Below are 20,828 nucleotides of genomic sequence, written 5' to 3'. Positions count from 1 at the left end.
CCCCTCCTGGCAGGAATAAAGTCTTCCTTGGAGAAGAGTGGCCAGAGTTGATGCTAGAGATGTCTGTTCTTGCTTCCCTGTGATCCACATTAAGACAACCACATAAGAAGAGAAAGGTGAAAAGACCAGTTTGGCTAGAGCATAGGGCACACCAAGGGAAGAGAGAGAGAGACAGAGAGACAGAGAGAGAGAGACAGAGAGAGAGACACACAGAGAGAGAGAGACACACAGAGAGAGACACAGAGAAAGACAGAGAGAGAGAGACAGAGAGACAGAGACAGAGAGACAGAGACAGAGAGAGATTAGTCTGGAAAGGTAAGTTGGGACCCAATTGTGGTGGCCTTAAATACCAGGCTGACTGATCTGCACTTAATTAGGGAGGCAAAGGGGAGCCACTGCAGGCTTCTTAGTAGGAGGCAATATGATCAGACCTGTGTTTTAGAAACATAGATGTGTCAGTAATATATAAAATGGACTTTCAAAAGGGAAAAAGACTAGAGGTATGAAGATTATAGGATAATGGATTTAGAGCTATTAAGAGTTGTTAGAACAACTAGTGTCTCTGATAAAGGCCTCATTTCTAAAATACACAGGGAACTGAGCCAAATTTATAGGAATACAAGTCATTCCCCAATTGAGAAATGGTCAAAGGACATGAGCAGGCAGTTTTCAGAAGAAGAAATTATAGATATCTATAGGCATATGAAAAATGCTCTGGATCACTACTGATTAGAGAAATGGAAATCAAAACAACTCTTGGATACCACTTCTCTCCTGTCAGATTGGCTAAAATAACAAAACAGGAAAATGATAAATGCTGGAGAGGATATGGGAAAATTGGAACATTGTTACATTGCTGGTGGAGTTGTGAACTGATCCAGCCATTTTGGAGAGTAATTTGGAACTATGCCCAAAGGGCTATAAAAATGTTCATACACTTTGACCCAGCAATACCACTTCTAGGGTTGTATCCCAAAGAGATCACACAAGTAGGAAAAGGATCCATATGTACAAAAATATTTATAGCGGCTCTTTTTGTAGTAGCTAAGAATTGGAAATCAAGGGGATGCCCATCAATTGGGGAATGGCTGAACAAGCTGTGGTATATGAAGGTAATAGAATACTATTGTGCTATAAGAAATGGGGATGATACAGACTTCATAACAACCTGGAAAAACCTACACGACATAATGCTGAGTGAGCGGAGCAGAGCCAGGAGAACATTATACACAACCACAGATATGTGGATTCCGTGAGGACCAACCCTGACAGACTTTGCTCTTCTCAGCAACACAAGGTACAAAGACAACTCCAAAGGACTCATGATGGAGAATGCTATCTACATCCAGAGAAAGAACTATAGAGTCTGAATGCAGATTGAGGCACACTTTTTGCTTGCCTTTCCCCACCCCCTTTTTTTTTGCTCTCCTTTGTTTTTGTCTTTGGGGTTTTTTTTTTTTGGTTGTTTCTTCTTTCTCATGATTCATTCCATTGGTCACAATTCTTCTCCACAAATTGACTAGTATATAAATTAGTTCAATGCGAAGTTATACGTGGAAGATATATCAGACTCCATGCTGTCTTGGGGAGGGAGGCGGGGAGGGAGGGAAGAAAATATGGAACTCAAAATTATGTAGAATCAAGTGTTGTAAATTAAAAATAAAAAAATAAAAATTTTTTAAAAAGAGTTATTAGAGATCATGTCATCCAATCCCTACATTATATAGATGAATAGATGAGGAAACTAGGGTCCAGAGTGGTTAAATGATTTGCCTACGGTCAAGCAGGTGGGAAGGGACAGAGGTAACTCAAAGGTCCCTTCTAGGTCCTTTGATTTCAAATCCAACATTATTTCTGCTGCACAAAATGGCTTCAAGTGACTATAATATTCTAGACGAGAAGCAACACCTGAACTCTCCTTTGTAGGTAGAAAGAAGAGAATGAGAATGGGGAGTGGCAGTAAGGTAGATTAGGGGAGAAGTTCACCTAAGCCAGGGCTTCTGAAACTGTGGGTTTCAAAAGCTATGAAAGCTAAATAGCTTCCTTTTTAAAGTGAATTTATTCTTTCTAGGTAACATAGTGGATAGAGCACCAGGCCTGGAGTCATGAAGACTCATCTTCCTGAGTTCAAATCTGGCCTCAGACACTTTTGAGCTGTGTGACTCTGGGCAAGTCACTTAATCCTATTTACCTCAACTTTCTCATCTGTAAAATGATCTGGAGAAAGAAATGGCAAGCCACTGCAGTATCTCTGCCAAGAAAACCCCAAATGGGATCACAAAAAGTCAGATATGGCTGAAACAACTGAACAACCACAAAAATTCTTGCTCATCTAGTTACTGAAGAATAAGTGTCATCACTGCCTGCCCTTCTACATTAAGTGCCTTGGGATGTATCCTTGATTGCTCCCCCATCATTATGACTCCAAGCTAGTGGGAAGAGTGTTAGATTTGGAGTCAGAGGATCTAGGCCTGAAACCCATCCCTCACTTGGGTAAAATCACTTGTCTCTATCCCTCAGGTTCCTAAACTATAAAATGTAGGAGTTGGATTAGATGACCTCTGAGGTCCCTTCCAGCTATAAAATCCTGTGATTTCATCTAGAATGAAAGTTGGTGGGGGGAGGGTCAAGTAAAGGGCCTTGACAAAATCCACATTTAGAGCAGAGGCCCATGAACTTCCAAGAAGTCTGCAGATTTCAGAGGGTCCATCAGCTTCGATGGGAAAGAAAATGACATTTTGATTTCAATATAATTGGTTACACTAATGATCTTGTACGGTTTATTTTATCCATTTAAAAACATGATTCCAAGAAAGGGTTCCTTGTCCAGGTCAAAGAGCTCCTTGACACAAACATGGGAAGGAACTTCTCATTTAGAATGGAAGGAGGAAAAGCAGCCAGAAAAAAAGTAAAGAAACAAAGAAACCAGATATCTCCTGAGATGAAAAAGCTCCTGGAGATGGGAAGAATGTGAAGGAGAAGGGGTAATATCAGATGCTGCAGAGAGATCAAGGAGGTTGAAGACCGAGACACTGAAATATCAGAACTATCCCTCTTTTCACCTACAACTCCTGGACCCAAGTCTCTGAAGTTGGGTCATAACTAGGGGCAGAACATAAAAACCTTAGTATGCTGCATCCCTACAACCAGGATCTTGCCTTTGTGCTCCTTTCTGGTTTCACCTTTCTTTGTATTCTCAGCATTTAGCACAGTACCTGGCACATAGTAGGTACTTAATAAATGCTTGTTGACTAACTTCAAATACACTGATTATTGTAGTTACATAGGATTTGGAGGTGGGGGAGAACACAGAGATCATCTAGGCTGGGCCCCTCATTTTGCAGACACTCAGAGAGATGACAAGGCCAAGACCGGAATCCAGATCTTCTGACTTGAAATTTAGTAACCTTGCCAACTACACCACAAATCAAATATTTTGTCTAAAGTCATTCAGAAAGTCAGAATCCAAAGTTGAGTGCCTCTTGGACAGTTGTTGTAGGAGCAGCGAGGTGGCACAGTGGATAGAGCACCAGGCCTGGAATCAGGAAGATTCATCTTCATGAGTTCAAATACAGCCTCAGACATTAGCTGCATGACCCTGGGCAAGTCACTTAACCCTGTTTGCCTCAGTTTCCTCATCTGTAAAATGAGCTGGAGAAGGAAATGGCAAACTACTCCCATGTTTCTGCCAAGAAAACCCCAAATGGAGTCATAAACAGTATGAAACGACCGAACAACAGCACTGCAAACCTTAAAATGTATATAATTGATAGCTACTATTGTTATTGTCATTCTTATGAATCTGCCATTCACAGCTCCCCTTGGTTTCATTCCCTCCTGCTGTCCCTATTGAAGTGTTTATAGATGGAACTTTAGCTCTGAAACTGAGCCAGCATATATGTTTTTCAACCGCTAGACACAATGGGAAATATTGTTACCCAAGTTGCTATACCTTTAATTAAGCTGTATGGATTAGTATATTCAGCCTAGCATCAAGCAAAACTGGTTTTGAATCCTGCTTCTGACACTTTCTGGCTGTGTTACCACGGGCAAGTCACTTAACCTAACTGCGCCTGTTTCCTGCTATGTAAAACAGGAATAAAAAATACCTGTCATACCCATCTCACTGGGTTGTTGTGTGGCTCAAGAGAGATAATGTATATGAAGTGCTTTGCAAAATCTAACACACTATATAAATGCCAGTTTTTATTCTTTCTCTGGGACTCTATTTATGAACAAAGCTTCCGTTTTCTGGGAACTCAAGTTAAAAGGTGGTAGCAGGATGGAAGGAGTGCCCACAGGGGACCGAGGAGACCTGGCTTCAAGCCCTAGCTCTGCCGCTACCTCGATGTGCGCTCTTGGACAAATCTCTTCCCCACCCACGTGCACCTTAGTTTCTTTCTCTGTAAAATAAAGTTTTTGAATTAGATGATTTCTTTGGTCCCTCCCAGTTCTAATATTCCTTGTTCTAGGTCCTTTCTAGTTCTAATGTTTTATGTTCTGTCTTCTAAGGTCTCTTCCAATGGAGAGCTAGCATGGAATCATGAATAGAATGCCTTGGAGTTAAGAAGGCCTGGTTCAAATCCTGCCTCTTACACTTACTAGCTATGTGGTTGTGGGCAGGTCACTTAACCCTGGGTCTCAGTTCCGTCACCTGTGAGAATGAGGGCATTAGACTAGATGTTCTTTAAGGCCTCTTGCAGTTCTAAAAGCTATAATTCTATTATCTACTGTAACAGCAAAATCCTAAATATCTAGATTGCTACTAGTAAAGAAAGCTTTGTGAACAGAGCCTCTGGGACACAGACAGAATCATTAGCATCTTCATTTTATTTATAATACAGAAGAACAGAGAGGGGAGGCATGACACTGTCCATTTCAGACAGATCAAACTCCAGTTTAGTCATGTAAACTGAATTTTTTTTAAAAAGGAAGCAAAACAATCTGTACATTAGAAACATCACAATAGACTTAATGGCTGTGGATAAATACTCGTGCTAGGCTGCAATTTATAGAATACATCAAAATCCCATATCATTGGCCCTCAGAGAGCAGGACTATCATTAAGAAGAGGCATTTGATTTGTTCTACTTGGCCCCAAGAGGAAATTTTAGGGCCCAAGAGGGAGAAAGTTATCAGAGGGCAAAGTTGGGTTTAAAAGCAGGAAGAATTTTCTAGCATTCAGAATTGTCCAGTGGTGAAATGGATTACTTTGGAAGATAGTGAGTTTCCTATCAGCAGAGGTGTTCAGGAGGAAGCTGGATGACCACTCATAGAAGATGCTAAGAGAGAGTTTATGCTTCAGGTAAGAAAGTGGATTAGATGGCTTCCATGGTCCCTTCCTTCCTTGAGATTCTAGGATTCAGTCTGCCTCCTATGGTTCCCAATGCTACAGCTTTGTAAGGTCAACTACCATCATTCTGAAGTACCTAGGGAGCTGATTTGACTTTTGAATTGTTTCATCACCAGATTTGTTTGTTTTTGAGATGCTGGTTGGAAAGGGTGGTCATTAAGGCATCCTTTCATTCTCTATCTGTTGCTTCTAGACGGCCTCAGTCCAAGCCAATCCCATATGGTGGACCATATGGTGTGGGCTCTCAGCAGCTGATACGGTGACTCAAGTGGCTGATCATTCCTCACCTCATCAGTCTGAATCCACCACAGTTCATCTAGGGTAGGAGAAGGATGCTGATCATTTTAATTAGGCTAACGAGGGCCAAGGGAACAGGTTTGCATTTTAAGTTTGTTGAATCTTTCCCTTAAAGTTTTGGAACTCAGAATGGATCTTGATCCAAGCATAAATTCCCTATTCATATTCAACTCTACATAAATATTTAAGGAAGCATATTTCACATGTTCCTGATTCATTCAGTAACCCCTCAATCAACATTATTATTGGTAATAAAAACTGTAGTTTCTCCAAGGTCCTTTTCTCTTATTAATTGGTTGGCGAAGGGGGAAAGAAGGAGATCATTATTCAAAGATGTGTTTCCAAACAGAACCAACTATCCAAGGTTCAAAGAATGTCAAGACTCTTTTCCTATTAGAGAATAAATTAAGGGAAAGGTCTTGGGATGAGCATTAACAAAAAATAGAGCAGGAATTCATATGTTGATGAATGTGAGGCCTCCTTGAGTATAGGGACATTAATTTATTTAAATTTGCCTTTGTTCCAGCACCCGTAACAGGCTCTGCACACGTTAGGCCTCAAATAAATGTTTGTTGAGGAGATGGATAAATGGTGGAGGACTGCACAGGCCCTCACATTCTTTAGAGGGTATTTAGAGTACATCTGTTAGAGGACTCAATCATTTTAGTTACCTGGAATTCAGGAAATATAGAGTATCTGGGTAGGCAAGTACTCTTCTATTGGACTACACTTCCCAGAAGGATTTGGAGGCAACAAAGGCTGGGTCCTGAAAACTCTTTCTCAGGGGCTCATGAAATGGAGTACACACTCTTTGGCCCAATCAGTTAGGAGGTGGAGTCCAGAGACAGACTAACTAACATTCATAGGTGTCTGCTAATGGGCTTTGTATGGGAGGAAGATACATTGGTCCTTACAGGTAAGGTATTCCTGAGGGGGAAAAAAGATAAAAATCCACTGATTTGGGGGATCTCTGGGTGTTTTTTATTTTGCATGTGTGTATCTGTCCGTCTGTTCTGATACCACGAGGATAAAAAATCTCCCTTCCACTGCAGTGAGATTCAGAAATGAATGAGAGATGAGATTGAAATCAACATGCCTCTCTCCCTGTTGCTGAACTCAGACACAGACACTGCCTGGACCTGGACCAACTGGGGACCACTGAAGTGGCTTTGGATCTTCTTCAGTATAAAATACACAGCCAAGCACAGAGTATAGGTATGATGTAATTAGTCCAGACAAGAAATAGATCAGCTCTAAGCTTTTTTCGGCTGAGGGCTGAGGAGAGGCTCTATAGGCCAGAGAGCTCCCCTGAGTAGGCATTGGGGTCTTCCTCGGATCGTGTCACCACCTTGAACTGCCGCCGAAGGAAGCCTCCGTACCTCTTCTGATTGTCCCACTTGAGCTTGGGGCGGATTCTTCGCATGAAGCCTCCGTAGCGCTTGTGCAAGTCTTCCTGCTCCTGGCCGTCGCCGTCGCCGGCCCCGGCCACCTCGAAGCTCCTCTTGGGATACTTGCGCAAGAAGCCCCCGTAGCGTTTCATCTCATCCTTTGGGGTTCCTGCCCAAGAGGCTGCCGCGTCCTCGCTAGGGTAGCCCAGCTCTCCGGTCTCCAAGGCTCTGTGGTACTGCTGCGCGTCTTCCATCATCTCGGATACAGCCCGTTCACCGAGCTTGGGGAGGAGTCCTCCGTATCTGTGGCTCGGGCCTCTTCCGTGGGCATTCTCCTGCATGAGGACATTGGCAAACTTCTCCATGGTCTTGGTGAGCCCTGGGTAGGGCTTAGCCTGCTCACCATAGAGCTCTTCCGAGGCCTCTGACATGCCTCCAAGCTCTCCTTTCCCACGAAGGCCCAGCATAAAAGGAGTGAACAGCGACAGAAAGCTCTCACATTTCTCCCATTCCGTGTTAGACGTCAGGATGGTCTGGCATTCCAGGAAACACGTCTGCAGCACACCAAGCAAGAAGACAACAGTCAGTGAAAAAGCATTCATTAAGCACCTACTAAGTGCCAGGCACTGGAAATACAAAGAAAGGTGGGGAGAGTCTTTGTCCTCAAGGAGCCCCGTCTAATGCGAAAACCCCGCAAATTACTATATACAAACAGGATATGTGTGTGTACACACACATACACACACGATAAATGAGATAACCTCAGAGGGAAGACTCAAACGCTAGCTCTCAGCTCTCCAATGAAATCATCATATTGACAGACGGAAAGGACCTTTGTGATCATCTTAACATATGCCATGCTATTGAGGAGTGGGCCAAGATAAAATTGATAAACTCAAGTTATGGTAGGTCTAGAAGCAGAAAAGGAGTTGGAGACGGAAAATTCGTTTCTTGCCTAATCTCTTGAAAGGAAAACCTTTGCTGTTGGAAGTAGACTAAGATCCCGGTGACATTTCCTAGAAGGCCGTGACAGTCTATATCCTAAGGTCCCATGCACATCAAATATACTATGATTCCATGATTCTCTAGTAAACCTATGGAAAGTCATCTGGGGCCAGCTAGGTGGTGCAGTGGACAGAACACCTGCCTGGTGTGAAGAGGACCTGAGTCCAAATCTGGCCTCAGACACTTACTAGCTGTGTGACCCTGGGCAAGTCACTTAGCCCCAATTGCCCCCTCCCCCAAAATGAAAGCAATCTGATTACTTGATGGTTGGGTCTTTTTATGCTGACCTTCCCCCATGCTTCCTCAGAGCAGTTCAATTATCTGTGCCCCAGACAATACCTAGAATAGCAGGGACATACTCAGGACCTACCAGTGGGTTGATGGGTTTGTCCAGGTTTTGAGTTTGCACCGCACACATGGAGCACTGGGCTGGGCAATCAGCAGAGACTGAGGGAAATGTGCTGAGGCAAAGAATCAGAATCAAGACCTGCCATTCCATTTTGTTCTGGAAACACCTACGGAGGGAGAAAGAGAAACACAGGGACTAGAGGCAAGGTCATCAGATGCACCAAAAGCTGTTCTCTGGTGTGTGTGGAAAATCTGAACAGTGCCCAGGACTTTGTTGTGTTCTTCTGGCCCTTGCCTCCCTTCATCTATACCCAGTCTGCCATCAGATCCTGCCTTTTCTTCTCTCAGACTCACTCTTTTTTCTTCATCCCCACTAGCCCCACTCTAGAATCACAGAAATCTAGAACTGTCAGAGCTAGAAGGGAATTTTGAACACAGAATGTTAAGTCTGGGAGGGGCTTTAGGATACAGAACATGGCTTCTCAGAGACGAAAGGATCTAGTCCAATTCTTTCATTTTATAGATGGGGAAACTGAGGCTGAGAGAGTGAGTGACCTGCCTGAGATTAAACCACAGCATAGCATGATTCGATGGAAAGAGTCATGGCCTAGAAGTCACTAGTACTGGGCTCTAGATTCTGCATTGTCACTTGTTCTCTGTATGACCTTAGGCAAGGCACTTCCTCTCTGTTGCTCAGCTTTTTCCTCTATAAAATTAAGGTGTTGAGTTAAATGACTTCTATGGTCCCTTCAAGTTTTAATGGTCAATGATTCCATGGTTGCTGCTCAAAGACTGTAACCTCACTTTAAGCCATGAAATGACCCCCAATTCTGAGCTTGGACCATTTTTTAGCAAGTGGGCATGGGGTTTCTCCCATTGACATCTCAGAATTCTCGGCAATACTTGCTACTTCAAGTTCATTTCAAGATAAATCAAGGAAAGGGAAAGGAGGGGAGGGAAGGAAGAAGTAAAAGAAAATAGAAAGTATGGGAGAGAAAAGGGGAGGGAAGATAAACAGGAAAGAGGAGAGGGAAAGGAAAGGAGAAAAGGGAGGAGAGAAGAAGATAGGAAGGGAGGGGAGGAAAGAACTGGAACTCAGCCAGAGAGTGGGGAGAAAAACAGGGAAGAAAGAATAGGAGGAAGATAAAGAGAAAAGCTAGGGCTGAAGACTAAAGGTGTTTTTCTGAAATGTTTACACATTTTCATTTGATGAAATACTCAGTTATTGTTACTGTAGTACCACTGAGGGGTTCAAGTAATAGAATCACTGAGTTCCGCTCCCTTCTGGCCTTGAATTAATGGAATTCAGAGTCAGCACAGTTATTTCAGGGCAGACAGTTAAGAGGAAAGAGAAAATGAAGATCTCATTCTGGGAGGAGAGGGTTGATAGATCACATAAGGTCCATCTACTAGCCACCCTCAGTCCACAGGCTTTTTCTGTGGATTGGACTAAGCATCTATTACAAAACAAAATAGGTATGCTATGAAACATGATGATCACCTCTATGGATCACCTCTTTGCCCTAGGAAATGACTTTTATGAGTTGCTGTGGCCAAAAAGTAATCATTTCACTTCCCAGGGACTAAGCTCTTAATGACCCTCCCCCTCTACATTTATCAGGGCAATAAATACACAGTTCATCTCTCAGTTTGTACTTAATAAGCTTGGTAAGACTGGCCAGTGATTACATTTTACTGGCAGAAGCCTCAAGAGTCCAGAGCCACCCTGAATACCATACAGTGAGTCATAGGAAGAGATCCGAGGTGGAGGATGACTACTGTATTGGTCTGCCCTTTTACTTCCAAATATGATCCGTATCATTCTGTATGCAATCTACATTTTTCATCATATACATATCTATATAGGGTGTCCCAAAAGTCTTAGTGCAGGTTTAAGCCAATTAAAGTCTAAGGCTGCACTAAGACTTTTGAGATACCCTATTAAAAAACCATTTTTTTTAAAGTTCACAGACCCCAGGTTTAAGCCCCATGACCTAGTTCATCCTCTTCACTGTCTGGAAAGAGAAACTGAAGTGTAAAGAGTTGGAGTGACCTTCCTAAGGTAATATAGGTAATAAGTGGCAGGGCCAGGATTTGAACCTAGGACTTCTGAGTAATACCAAATTCATTTAAAAAGAAGCTGTCCCCCCACAATGGAATTTCTTCAAAAGAGAAGTGTGTGTGTATGTGTGTGCACATGCATGTACAACATACACACAAAAACACCCACACACATATGTATGTGTGTATATATATTCACAAAATCTAACAAATGAATATTATTATACACTGCATATTACATATAAATTAATAATATTGCATCTAATACTTTAAACCAAAATAAACACGCACAAGCACAGGATATCCCAAAAGTCTTAATGTAGTTTTAAGTTCTGAGGAGAACCTGTATATACACAAATGTGCATATCTATTACACATAAAAGATATATGCATGTACATGTACATATGTATTGCATTGTGTGTATATAGTGTACATGCAGGGCATATAGAAATACTCGTATACACACACCCTACGTATACATTAAGGTGATGTATAGATGCATACACATACATGTGCACATAACACATGCATGGACATATAAGCATACATGCACACATACATTTGACATATGCACATATTTCCCATCCAAAAAAATCTCATTGTAAAGAGGCAGCTTCTTTTTAAAACAATTCATTATCAGTCAGCAGCCCTGGATTCAAACCCCAGCTCTGCCACTTTGTAGGTAAAATGAAGGGGTTGGACTAGGTCATGGGTTCTTAACCTGGGGTCTATGAACTTTAAAAAAAACCAACATTTTCATGATTATTTCAATATAATTAATTTTCTTTGTAATCCTATATGTGCTGTTGTATCTATTTAAAACAATTAGCCTGAGATGGGGGTCCATGGGCTTCACCAGAAAGATTTCCAGTGGGATCTATGACATTAAAAATGTTCAGATCTCTAAGCTAAGCGATTTCTAGGGCCCCTTATGGTTCTAAATCTATACTCCTATTTTTTATTGGATAGAGCTAGACCAATACTCCGGAAATCTCATGTGGCAGGTGGAATAGCTTGAGGGTAAGCTAGAAGCCAGGCTGAAAACCTGCCTGAGGACAGGCTTTCCCCTAATACTATCACTTGACTAAGTTGTGCAAGTTTGGAGGGAAGGATGATTGACCCAGGATTCCAGGATGGAAGAGGTCTCTCCTACCTGCTCCAGATTCCCTTATTTGCCCATCTAAGGCTGAAATTAGTCCCAGGTAAGTTGGAGGGAAAGGGAGGAGTCACTGAAGGAAGAAATATTTCACCTTTACTTGGTTTAGTATTTCAAGGACTTAGAGGAAGAATGTATAGTAGTTAGGACACTGGATCTAGAGTCAGGAAGACCCAGGTTCAAATCCTGCCTCAGACACTTGACCCTCGGCTTGACATTTAACCTCTCTAGGCCTCAATTTCCTCATGAGGGGATTGGACTGGGAAGCATCTAAGATCTTGTCTGCCTCTAAATCTATGACCATGATATGGACTGAAGTCACTTGACTCTAAGCCCAGTGCTTTTTAGAATTATTGTGAGACATCAAGAATATATCGTTGACTTGATAATAATAAATTACATTTTTTCTAATGCTTTCTATAGACCATCTCACTGAAGCCTCACAGCAGTCCTATGAGATGGGCATTACCACATCTATCAGGGATGGGTTACTTTTCTGTTCTGGGCCCACAGGACTGCAGGGTTTTAGAGCTGGAAGGGACCTCACAGCCATCTAATGCAACCCCGCCCCCGCCTCCGCACAACATATACATACGCACAATCTCTGTTATAACTTACCTGAGAAGTATTCATCTACCCTCTTTTAGAGGACAAAAATTGCAATAAGGGGGAATCCACTGCCTCCCAAGGAAGCCCAGTCCACTGCTGGAAAGTTATTGGGACGATTTTCCTGACATCAGGGTGAAATTTCCCTCTGTCTACCATTCAATAGGCACTTATTAAACACTACTATGTACCAAGGCACTGTGTTAAGGATGGAGATATAAAGAAAGGCATGTGACAGTCCTTGTCCTTGAGGAGTTCATGGTCTAATGGGGAGAAGACATGCAAACGACTATGAACAAGCAAGCCACAGACAGGATATAGTTTCCCCTCACTGCTTTTGGCTCCTGGCTTCTAGGAAGCCCTAGTTGCCTTCAAGTCTCAGACCATGTGCTGCTCCCTGTGTAGGTCTTCCAGTTTTAAGTTCTCTCTCTTGCTCTGAAATGATTGGGTATTTATCATATATGCATATATTTATTTATTTATCCTACATGTATATATCATATATATACCTACATATACACACAATACACATATTGTGCATTTATTTGTTTGTTTACTTATTAATTTCTCTAAGTATATGCTGTTCCCTCCCAACCTTGCCCTCACCCATGTAAGCTCCTTGATGGCAAGGTCTCTTGAATTCTTGTTTCTATATTCCCTGTCCCCAGCACAGTGCCTGGCACATGGCGGCTGCTAGTGGATGTAAATGAATTGAATCCCAGTCCAAGACTCTCTCCACTGAATGATGCTGTTCCAATAATGCTACTCTATGAAATGATGCTAAAATGATAAGCTAATTACTCTCAGGCTCATCTCCACTAAGACAAAACAAATTCCCCACCCTTCATACCACTCACAGGACCAGGCGTTGTAGCTCTCTGTGTTCATAGTGGGCCAAGGAGGTCAATGGGAAACAACGGAACTATTAGTGCCCTCAGCAGTCATGAAAACCTGATGAAGTAGGATTTGCCATCTGTATTGAGAGGCAAAAGCGCAGATCATTTAGCAAACAAAGGGCTCAAGGCCCTGCCTGGCAGAGGTCAGCCACAACTTCATTTCAGGCTCATATCCAGAGGAAAGAACAACGGAGCAACAGAGCGGAGGTCAGTATCGCTGCATGACGAATTGAAACTCATTTAAAAATAAACCCTTTTCCAAGGGGGACAGCTAAATCGGGCATGTTCCGGTTTAGGTCAGTGAAGAGAGGGTGAGGGAAAACTGGTGAGTGAAGAGTAGGCCGGGTGAGTCATGGGAGATAGCAGCAAAATCATAGAATTTGGAATCTGAGGACCCAGGTTTGAATCCTAGCTCCATGATTTCCTACCTCTGTGAATCTGGCCAAGGCACCTTATCTCTCTTAGCCTCAGTTTCTTTAGCTGCAAGGTGAGAGTGTCAAACTAGATGACCTCTAAAGTCTTTTTTGGTGCTAAATGATGATTTCATGGGTATAGGAAACTCTAAGCAAGGAAACTACCCTACCAATGTATATTGATACCTCCAACTTATAGCTTTGGAGAGTTGCCTGGGGCACAGTGACGCAATCAATATATGTCAGAGGTGGGACCTGAACTCAAATCTTTCCAAATCTGAGGCAAGCTGCCTATTATGCTCTATGCACTATTTTTGTTACTCAGTTGTTTCAGTTCTGTCTGACTCTTCATGACCCCATTTGCAGTTTTGTTGGGGTTTTTTTGACAAAGAGGTTTGCCATTTCCTTCTCCAGCTCATTTGACAGATGAGAAAACTGACACAAACAGGGTTAAGCGACTTGCCCAGGGTCATATAGCTAGTAAGTGTCTGAGGTCAGACTTGAACTCAGGTCTTCCTGACTCCAGGCCTGGTGCTCTATCCACTGTACCACTTCACTGCCCATAATATATTCTACAGTAGGTATTTAATAAATGTCTGTACAATTGAAATGACTAACAGAGAAACAATCTGAGCAATAATTATACTGAGAAAAAGAGAGTTAATCAATACAGAAGAAGAAACTTGTAGAATGAGAATGACGCAGAAGGAAGGGGGAAGGGAGGGAGGGAGGAAGTAAACAAAATGGAACAAAGACATGCACAAGTGATCAAGAGAGATAATAAACCGGGAAAGAAGAGACAGGAGAATGACAAAATCAATGGGGAAGGAAGGATAAGATAGAAAATATGTTGCTTGAGAAGGTTAAGTTTCCATAATGCCCATTAAAAAAAAATAAACATTTTCTCCATTGGTACTAGTTTACTATTCCATTTATTACTTTCCTAGCTTTCAACCCTACTTAGTTAAAGGACCAGAGCCTAAAGCTGATAAGAAAAGCTCAGTGAACATGTGTTGGACTCAATTGCTTTGTGTTTTCACTGGCTGAGATGCAAAGGGCTATTGAGACCCTAGATAAAAATACCCAGCATCTCTTTGCATAGAGTGACTAGGGAAAGCACCTGTGTTTCACGCAAAGCAGAGATTATAGAGAACTGGAGAACAACGCTGGTGCAAGGGAGAGAACAGATGGGCACATTCAGAAGCTTTCAGAAACGTGAGTCCTAAATAGAACCTGCCCATTTAACTCCATTCCCCAGTAAATCAATTTGTGTGAAGTTAGGAGTCTTTGATCAGTACTAGGCTTAAAAGGACTCAGCCTCACACTTCCCTAAAGTCACTGAGTCAATGTTTAGTGCCTAATGTGCCCTGCCTTGCTGGCAGAGATTTCTATTTCAATAAATATTTTTAGCTCTTTGTCAGTTCCGATGAAGAACGTGTCATTTATGTCCCAAAGTGACAGGAATTGATGAAAATGGGTGAGAGAAACAGGTTACTTCTCTATATTTTCTCTGACATTTCTTGAAATCGTCTCCCAAATATTGATTTTTATCAAAATGATTTAAGACATCTAATAAAATACAATGGCCATGGTGGAAAGTCCCAGGGACTTGGGGGTTGGGACAATCAATAACCAACATTCAAAAAGGGTTCCAAGTTCTTGAAGGTAAAAGATAAAATGAATTTATTTCAGGGTGGAGATAAAAAAGAAGGAGCAGTAGGGGGCCACAGCACATGCAGATTTGCTAGATATCAGAGAATATTTATCATCCGGCTGTCAGGCAGCTAAAAGAGCTCTGCCCCATCCTGAGCAAATCATTGGGCCTCAGTTTTGTTGCAGGTAAAATGGAGTTTGGAGCTGATGACCTTTAACGTCTCTGCCAGTTCTAAATCCTGTGGGCCACCGAGTCTAGGCTTTAAAACCTACTAGCTGCATCACCTTGAACATGGTAATAATACACTTGGGATCACCACTGTTCTGGATGTAAGATGGTGGAGTTGGATTTAATTAAAGAGTCCTAACTAACGGGGTCCACAGACAGGTCCGAGGCAGGCAGGTGGTACAGTGAATAGAGTGCTGTGCCTGAAGTCTGGAAAACTCATTTTCCTATGTTCAAATTCAGCCTCAGACGCTTACTAGCTCTGTGACCCCGGGCAAGGCATTTAACCCTGTTTGACTCAAATGAGCTAGAGAAGGAAAGGGCGAACGACTCCAGCATCTTTGCCCGGAAAACCCCAAATGGGGTCAGGAAGAGTCAGACACAATTGGAATGACTCAACAACAATGACAAAAAAAAAGAGAGTCCTAACCAAGGGGTCCTAACAGAGACGCTCAAGGCAGCTATGTGGTGCAGCGGGTAGACTGCTGGTCCTGGAGTAAGGAGGACCTGATATAAAACCCGGCCGCAGATACTTAACTAGCCGCGTGAAGCTTGGGCCACCACATAGCTTCGATTTGCCTCAGTTAGCTCATCTTTAAAATGGGAATGATAAGAGCACCTACCTCCCAGGGTTGTTAGTGGGGATCGAATGGGATAATGTTTATAAAGCACTTAGTACTAAGACCCTAGCAAGCGCTATTTAAATTCTAGTTGTTGTTTTTGTTCTGTTTCGGAGCATCTGTGAACTTGAATGGGGAAAAATATATATTACATCCCTATTTTTCACTAACCTCTAACTGAAATTTAGCATTGGAGTACAATTGTGAGAGGGGGTCCAAAGCCTTTCCCAGGCTGCCCAAGGTGATCACGACAGAAAAAAGGCTAAGATCCTCCAGACTATATGGTCTCTAATGGGTCGTCCCCAGTGATGACGTTCTAAATTCTAGGGTGCCCATCGCTAGAGGCCTTGAAGCAGAGGTTCGATCATCCGATGTCAAGGATGCTTTAGTTGGGGTTTAGGGAGGGCTTGGACCAGGTGGTCTGTAAGGTCTGTTTTAACTTCAGAACTGTGAAACTGTCACTTAAAGCTCTTGGGTTCTAACATTCTATGACTCACAGTTCTCCCCAGCTCCTAAATCTTATATTCTATGTTCTAAGCTCCCTCCCAGCTTTCTTCTATGTTGCATATTCTAAGATCTCTCTCAGCCCTGACAAGCTAAGTTTCATCTCATCTAATATACTCTACATTCTTTTCCTGCTCACAACCATATTTTGTGTTCTGAGGTCTCCCCAAGCTCTGGCATTCTGTGATTGCAGATGGTCAAATAATTTACTAAATCAGTAAAAAAAAAATCATCAATTACATGGAACATTCAGAAGAACTAGTATAACCCTTCACACCCACACCCTCTGTAGAAGACACAGGATTTGCGTACCATCTAGTGCACCCCTAGCTCACAGGGGGCAAAACAGTGGGCTCCTGATCACCTGTCACCAAGCAGGCAAAAGCCTCCCCCACAAACGTAACTCACCCGCTGCTGTACCGACTACCCTACGCAGGCTTTATCTGCACTGAGTGCTTGGAGATAAATGACCTACAGAAATAGAACCAAAAGGCAAGGGGAGGAGAAGCAAGTAGAAAATTAAGAGGGAGAAATGAGAGGAAGAGGGAACGGAGTGGAAGAAAAGAAGCAAATTGATATTCTGATACACATAACAATGACACTTAGAGGAGTCCCTGTCAGACTGGAAATACAAAGAAGCATATGTTTTATCAATCTATGAAAGGCACACTGAGGAATGAAGGCTTTCTGTCTGTGGGAGGGGTGTTGAAATCAGATCTGTTACCCTGCTGCACATATTTTAGGAGAGGAACGTGATTAAGGAATATTTGTAAAGTGCTAGGAGACTGTTGATAAAAGACGCTATAGAAAGGAAAAGGCGGCTGGATTTACCTTTAGAATCGTAGCCTGGTAGAGCTAAAAGGGGCTAGAGAGCTAATCTAGCCCAACTCACATCATCTTACAGACGAGGAAACTGAGGCTCAGAGAAGAACAAGTCACAGTAATAGAATTTTAGGGCTGGAACAAAGACCACAAAATGTCAGAGCTGGAAGGAATCTGAGACGTCCTCTACTCCAATTCCCTCCTTTTGTAGTTGGAGAAAACGAAGTGATTTGTCCAAATGGCAATACACTAAGTCTGTGGCAGAGACGGGAATGTACCCTCCTGATTCCTAGTACAAGGCTCTTCCCACCACCAGTAGAACTTGCGTGTTAAGTATATTTTACTGTATTTTTAATTCTTAGTGATTCTACTCCAGATTACACAGTTACTTTATGGCAAAGCTGGGACTAGAACCTTGTTCTCCTAGCTTCTAATCCTCTCTTCTTTCCAACACTCAATGCTGCCCAGTATTTTCTGGCTAGACATAACCTTCCCTTCAGTGTCTTTTCAACTTTTCTTCTTAGAAAAAGTTTGGAATCCTGTATACTTAAAAAAATATATGTCTGTTTTGTTTTTTTATTCAGGCAGGAGGCTTTGCCACTCTCTCCCTCCCCTCTCCCCAACTTGTCTCTGTCACTCGTCCGTGTTACTCTACAGCTTTCATCAAAACAAGTACTACTGAAGAGAAGACAAGGGGATGATTTCCAAATATGCTTGCTTTTAGAATCTGTTCTCCCTTCTCCTCTGAGAAAAAGACAAAGGCTTCATACTTTGCAAAATTACCCACAATCAAGGCACTGAAACAAATACTACTGTCAGTAATTAAAAATGACTGGGGGACAAGTAAAAAGGTTGGCACTGGTTGTACATTTAGAAACATGGCAATTGGTGACTTCCTGGACCTTATTAATGCCCCAAGTCCCACTGTCTAAACTCCAGGAAAGATCACAAACCTTTTTTTTATAAAGTATCCTGATTCTCTGAAGCTCCAAAGAGGTCCCCAGACTTGAAGTCAAGAGAACTCTGAGCCTCAGTTCTGCCACTGACCAGCTGTGTGGTCTTGGGGAAGTTGGTTCCCTTCTCTGGGTTCAGTTTTCTAACCTAGAAATGGGGAGAATAATACTTTCACTCCCTACTTCCAAAGTATATCACTAGGAAAGCTTGGTATAGATGATAAAGTACCATGGACATCTGAGCTGTGCTTATCTGCTCCAAGCATTCCGTTCTGTTTGGCCAGGGGAGAGAGCATGAGCTTGGTGAGTATGGCACAAGGTGGATAGAAAATGAGCTAGCTGACTGTACCCAAAAACTGAGAGGGCACCAGTCTTATCCCAGAAACCATAAGGCTGAGAGAGCACCGGGCTTGTCATCCACAAAGTGTAGTTGGCAGCACAGCTGAGTTACCAACTCCACGTATAGAGGATGCACTTATTTCAAACAGGAATGGTAGCTACAGGGAAATCCCGGGGAACAGATACTCAATAAATCATCCTTGGAACTACTAATGAGCCCCCAGTGTGAAATTTTCAGAGGGTCACTCCCACTGGTTTCCAACCTCACTAAGCTACCCAGGCACAAATCAAAAAAAATTCCATGCCCCCCACCCTCCTGCCCATGCTGAAATTTTACCTGTGCATGTGTCTCTTAGTCCCTGAAAAGCTTCTCACCTTCCCACAGAAGGTGTGCTCTCTGATGCCACAGGCCAGTCCAATCCAGCAGGTTTCTTGCCAGGCTCAGTATGGTCTTGTCCCTGGGATCAGGGGGAAGGACCTGTCCTTCCTGAGCAGCCTTCCTCACTGAAGCAGCAACAGGGGCTGCGAACGGACAGCGCAGTCCTCCTCAGAACTGGAGTTCTGATGCCTGTTTCCCCCTCTTTTTATTGACACGGAGCCTCCCCCTGTCATGCAGACCCAGCTCAGCATAGGCTCTTCAGAGCCAATAGGGGAAGACAGCTCACAATAATCAGATGCACACAGACCTCTCGACACCTCCGTGCACAGAACTCCAGCATTCCCCAGTCCTTCAACTGGAACCCCCTGGAACACTTCACAGTAGGCATCTGCTCAGGGCAGGGATGTGGGGGAGTGAGGAGGGACTTGGGGGGAAGAGGAACAGAGGCAATCATGTCAGAGAAGAAACATGCCACTTGAAACCCAGGCACTCCAGCTTTTGATGAGCATACATGTGTGTGCTACTTCATACATGTATATCCACATATAGAGGGGGTGAATGGACTGTGTGCTCATGTACAGCTGCATGTGTAGGTGCTCACATGTGAGCACATTCATGTGTGTGCCTGTGCGTTTGCCAGACCCTGCTAGCAGGCTCCGAAGGAACGAGACTGCGAGACCGTGCCAGGCACACCAACACTCATAGAAACATGATGATTTCCAAGCCGCCTGGAACCGACTGTTTAGTCTCCCCTGGCTGCAAAACAAAATGGATAAAGCCGAAAATACAGCACTGAATGTTTGAATCCCCCTCAAAATATGGACTGATAATAGCATGCCTCTGCACCTACTCTGTGGCTAAAAGGACATACCCATCTCATTTATTCACATTGCCTGTGCACCCACCTAAACTGCGCACGTTACTCTAATATTTCATAGTCTCTGAAGCATTTCCCTCACAGCAATGCTGTGAAGGAGGCAGAGTAAGGAAGACCATCTCCATTTTACAGATGAGGAAACTGAGGCTTAGAGACAGGAAATTATTTGATCATGAGGTTAGTTACTGTCAAAGCTGGGACTTGAAGCCATGTTTTTTGACTCCCAGTACTCTGTCCTCTATTCTAGCTCGGACACTGCTCCTTCAGGGCCTAAGCTATCTCCTAGCTGCTGTTAGGTGGTCTTCAGTCTTGGAAAGGGATGTGCTTCTCATCTGCAAAGAAAGCAATAAAAGGTGAGATCATAAAACATCCCTTAAGAGACCATCGAAAGCATCCAAACAGAAGCTTCAGCATGGCACTATTAAAAACAAAACAAAAGCCACACCCTGACTCGAGTTCAAGTAGCTGGATGATTTCACTTCTCTTGACCCTCAGTTTCCATATCTGTAAAACAGCAATAATAATTCTTCTACCTCACAAGGATATAAAGAAGAAAGTTCTTTGTAAGCAGTAATAGGCTATATATGATAGAATCACTTTCCATTGAACTACGACTGACTTTCCACAGAATTACAGGATCTCAGAGTGGAAAGGTGGCTTGAGACTACTTAGTCTAACCCGTACCTGAATAGGAATCCTCTATGTAAGTCATCCCTGACAGTCTTAAAGCCTCTGCATGAATGCTTCTAGAGGAGGGGACCCTACTCCCTCCTGAGACATCTCATTCCACTTTTGAATAGCCACAATTTTAGGGCAGCTAAGTGGCACTATGGAGAGAGTGTCCCACCTGGAGTCAGGAAGACTGAGTTCAAATCTGGCCTTGGTCACCTAATAGCTGTGTGACCCTAGGTAAATCACTTAATTCTGTTTG

General features: G+C 43.0%; 1 protein-coding gene across 1 annotated transcript; it reads right to left on the bottom strand.

The window, feature by feature from the left end:
* Positions 1-4,813: 4,813 nt before the first annotated feature.
* PDYN (prodynorphin) lies at positions 4,814-19,776 on the bottom strand. The gene is made up of 3 exons (XM_036748417.1): positions 18,979-19,776; positions 8,414-8,558; positions 4,814-7,592 (listed from the first exon to the last, which is right to left on the bottom strand). Exons 1-3 carry the CDS (start codon positions 18,984-18,986, stop codon positions 6,939-6,941), a joined length of 807 nt encoding a protein of 268 aa, XP_036604312.1. The 5' UTR covers positions 18,987-19,776; the 3' UTR covers positions 4,814-6,938.
* Positions 19,777-20,828: the final 1,052 nt, after the last annotated feature.

Source organism: Trichosurus vulpecula, chromosome 3 (assembly GCF_011100635.1).
Source record: "Trichosurus vulpecula isolate mTriVul1 chromosome 3, mTriVul1.pri, whole genome shotgun sequence".
NCBI classification, from domain to species: domain Eukaryota; kingdom Metazoa; phylum Chordata; class Mammalia; order Diprotodontia; family Phalangeridae; genus Trichosurus; species Trichosurus vulpecula.
Note: the sequence above shows the minus strand (reverse complement) of the source record. Positions and strands in the feature narration are given on the sequence as shown.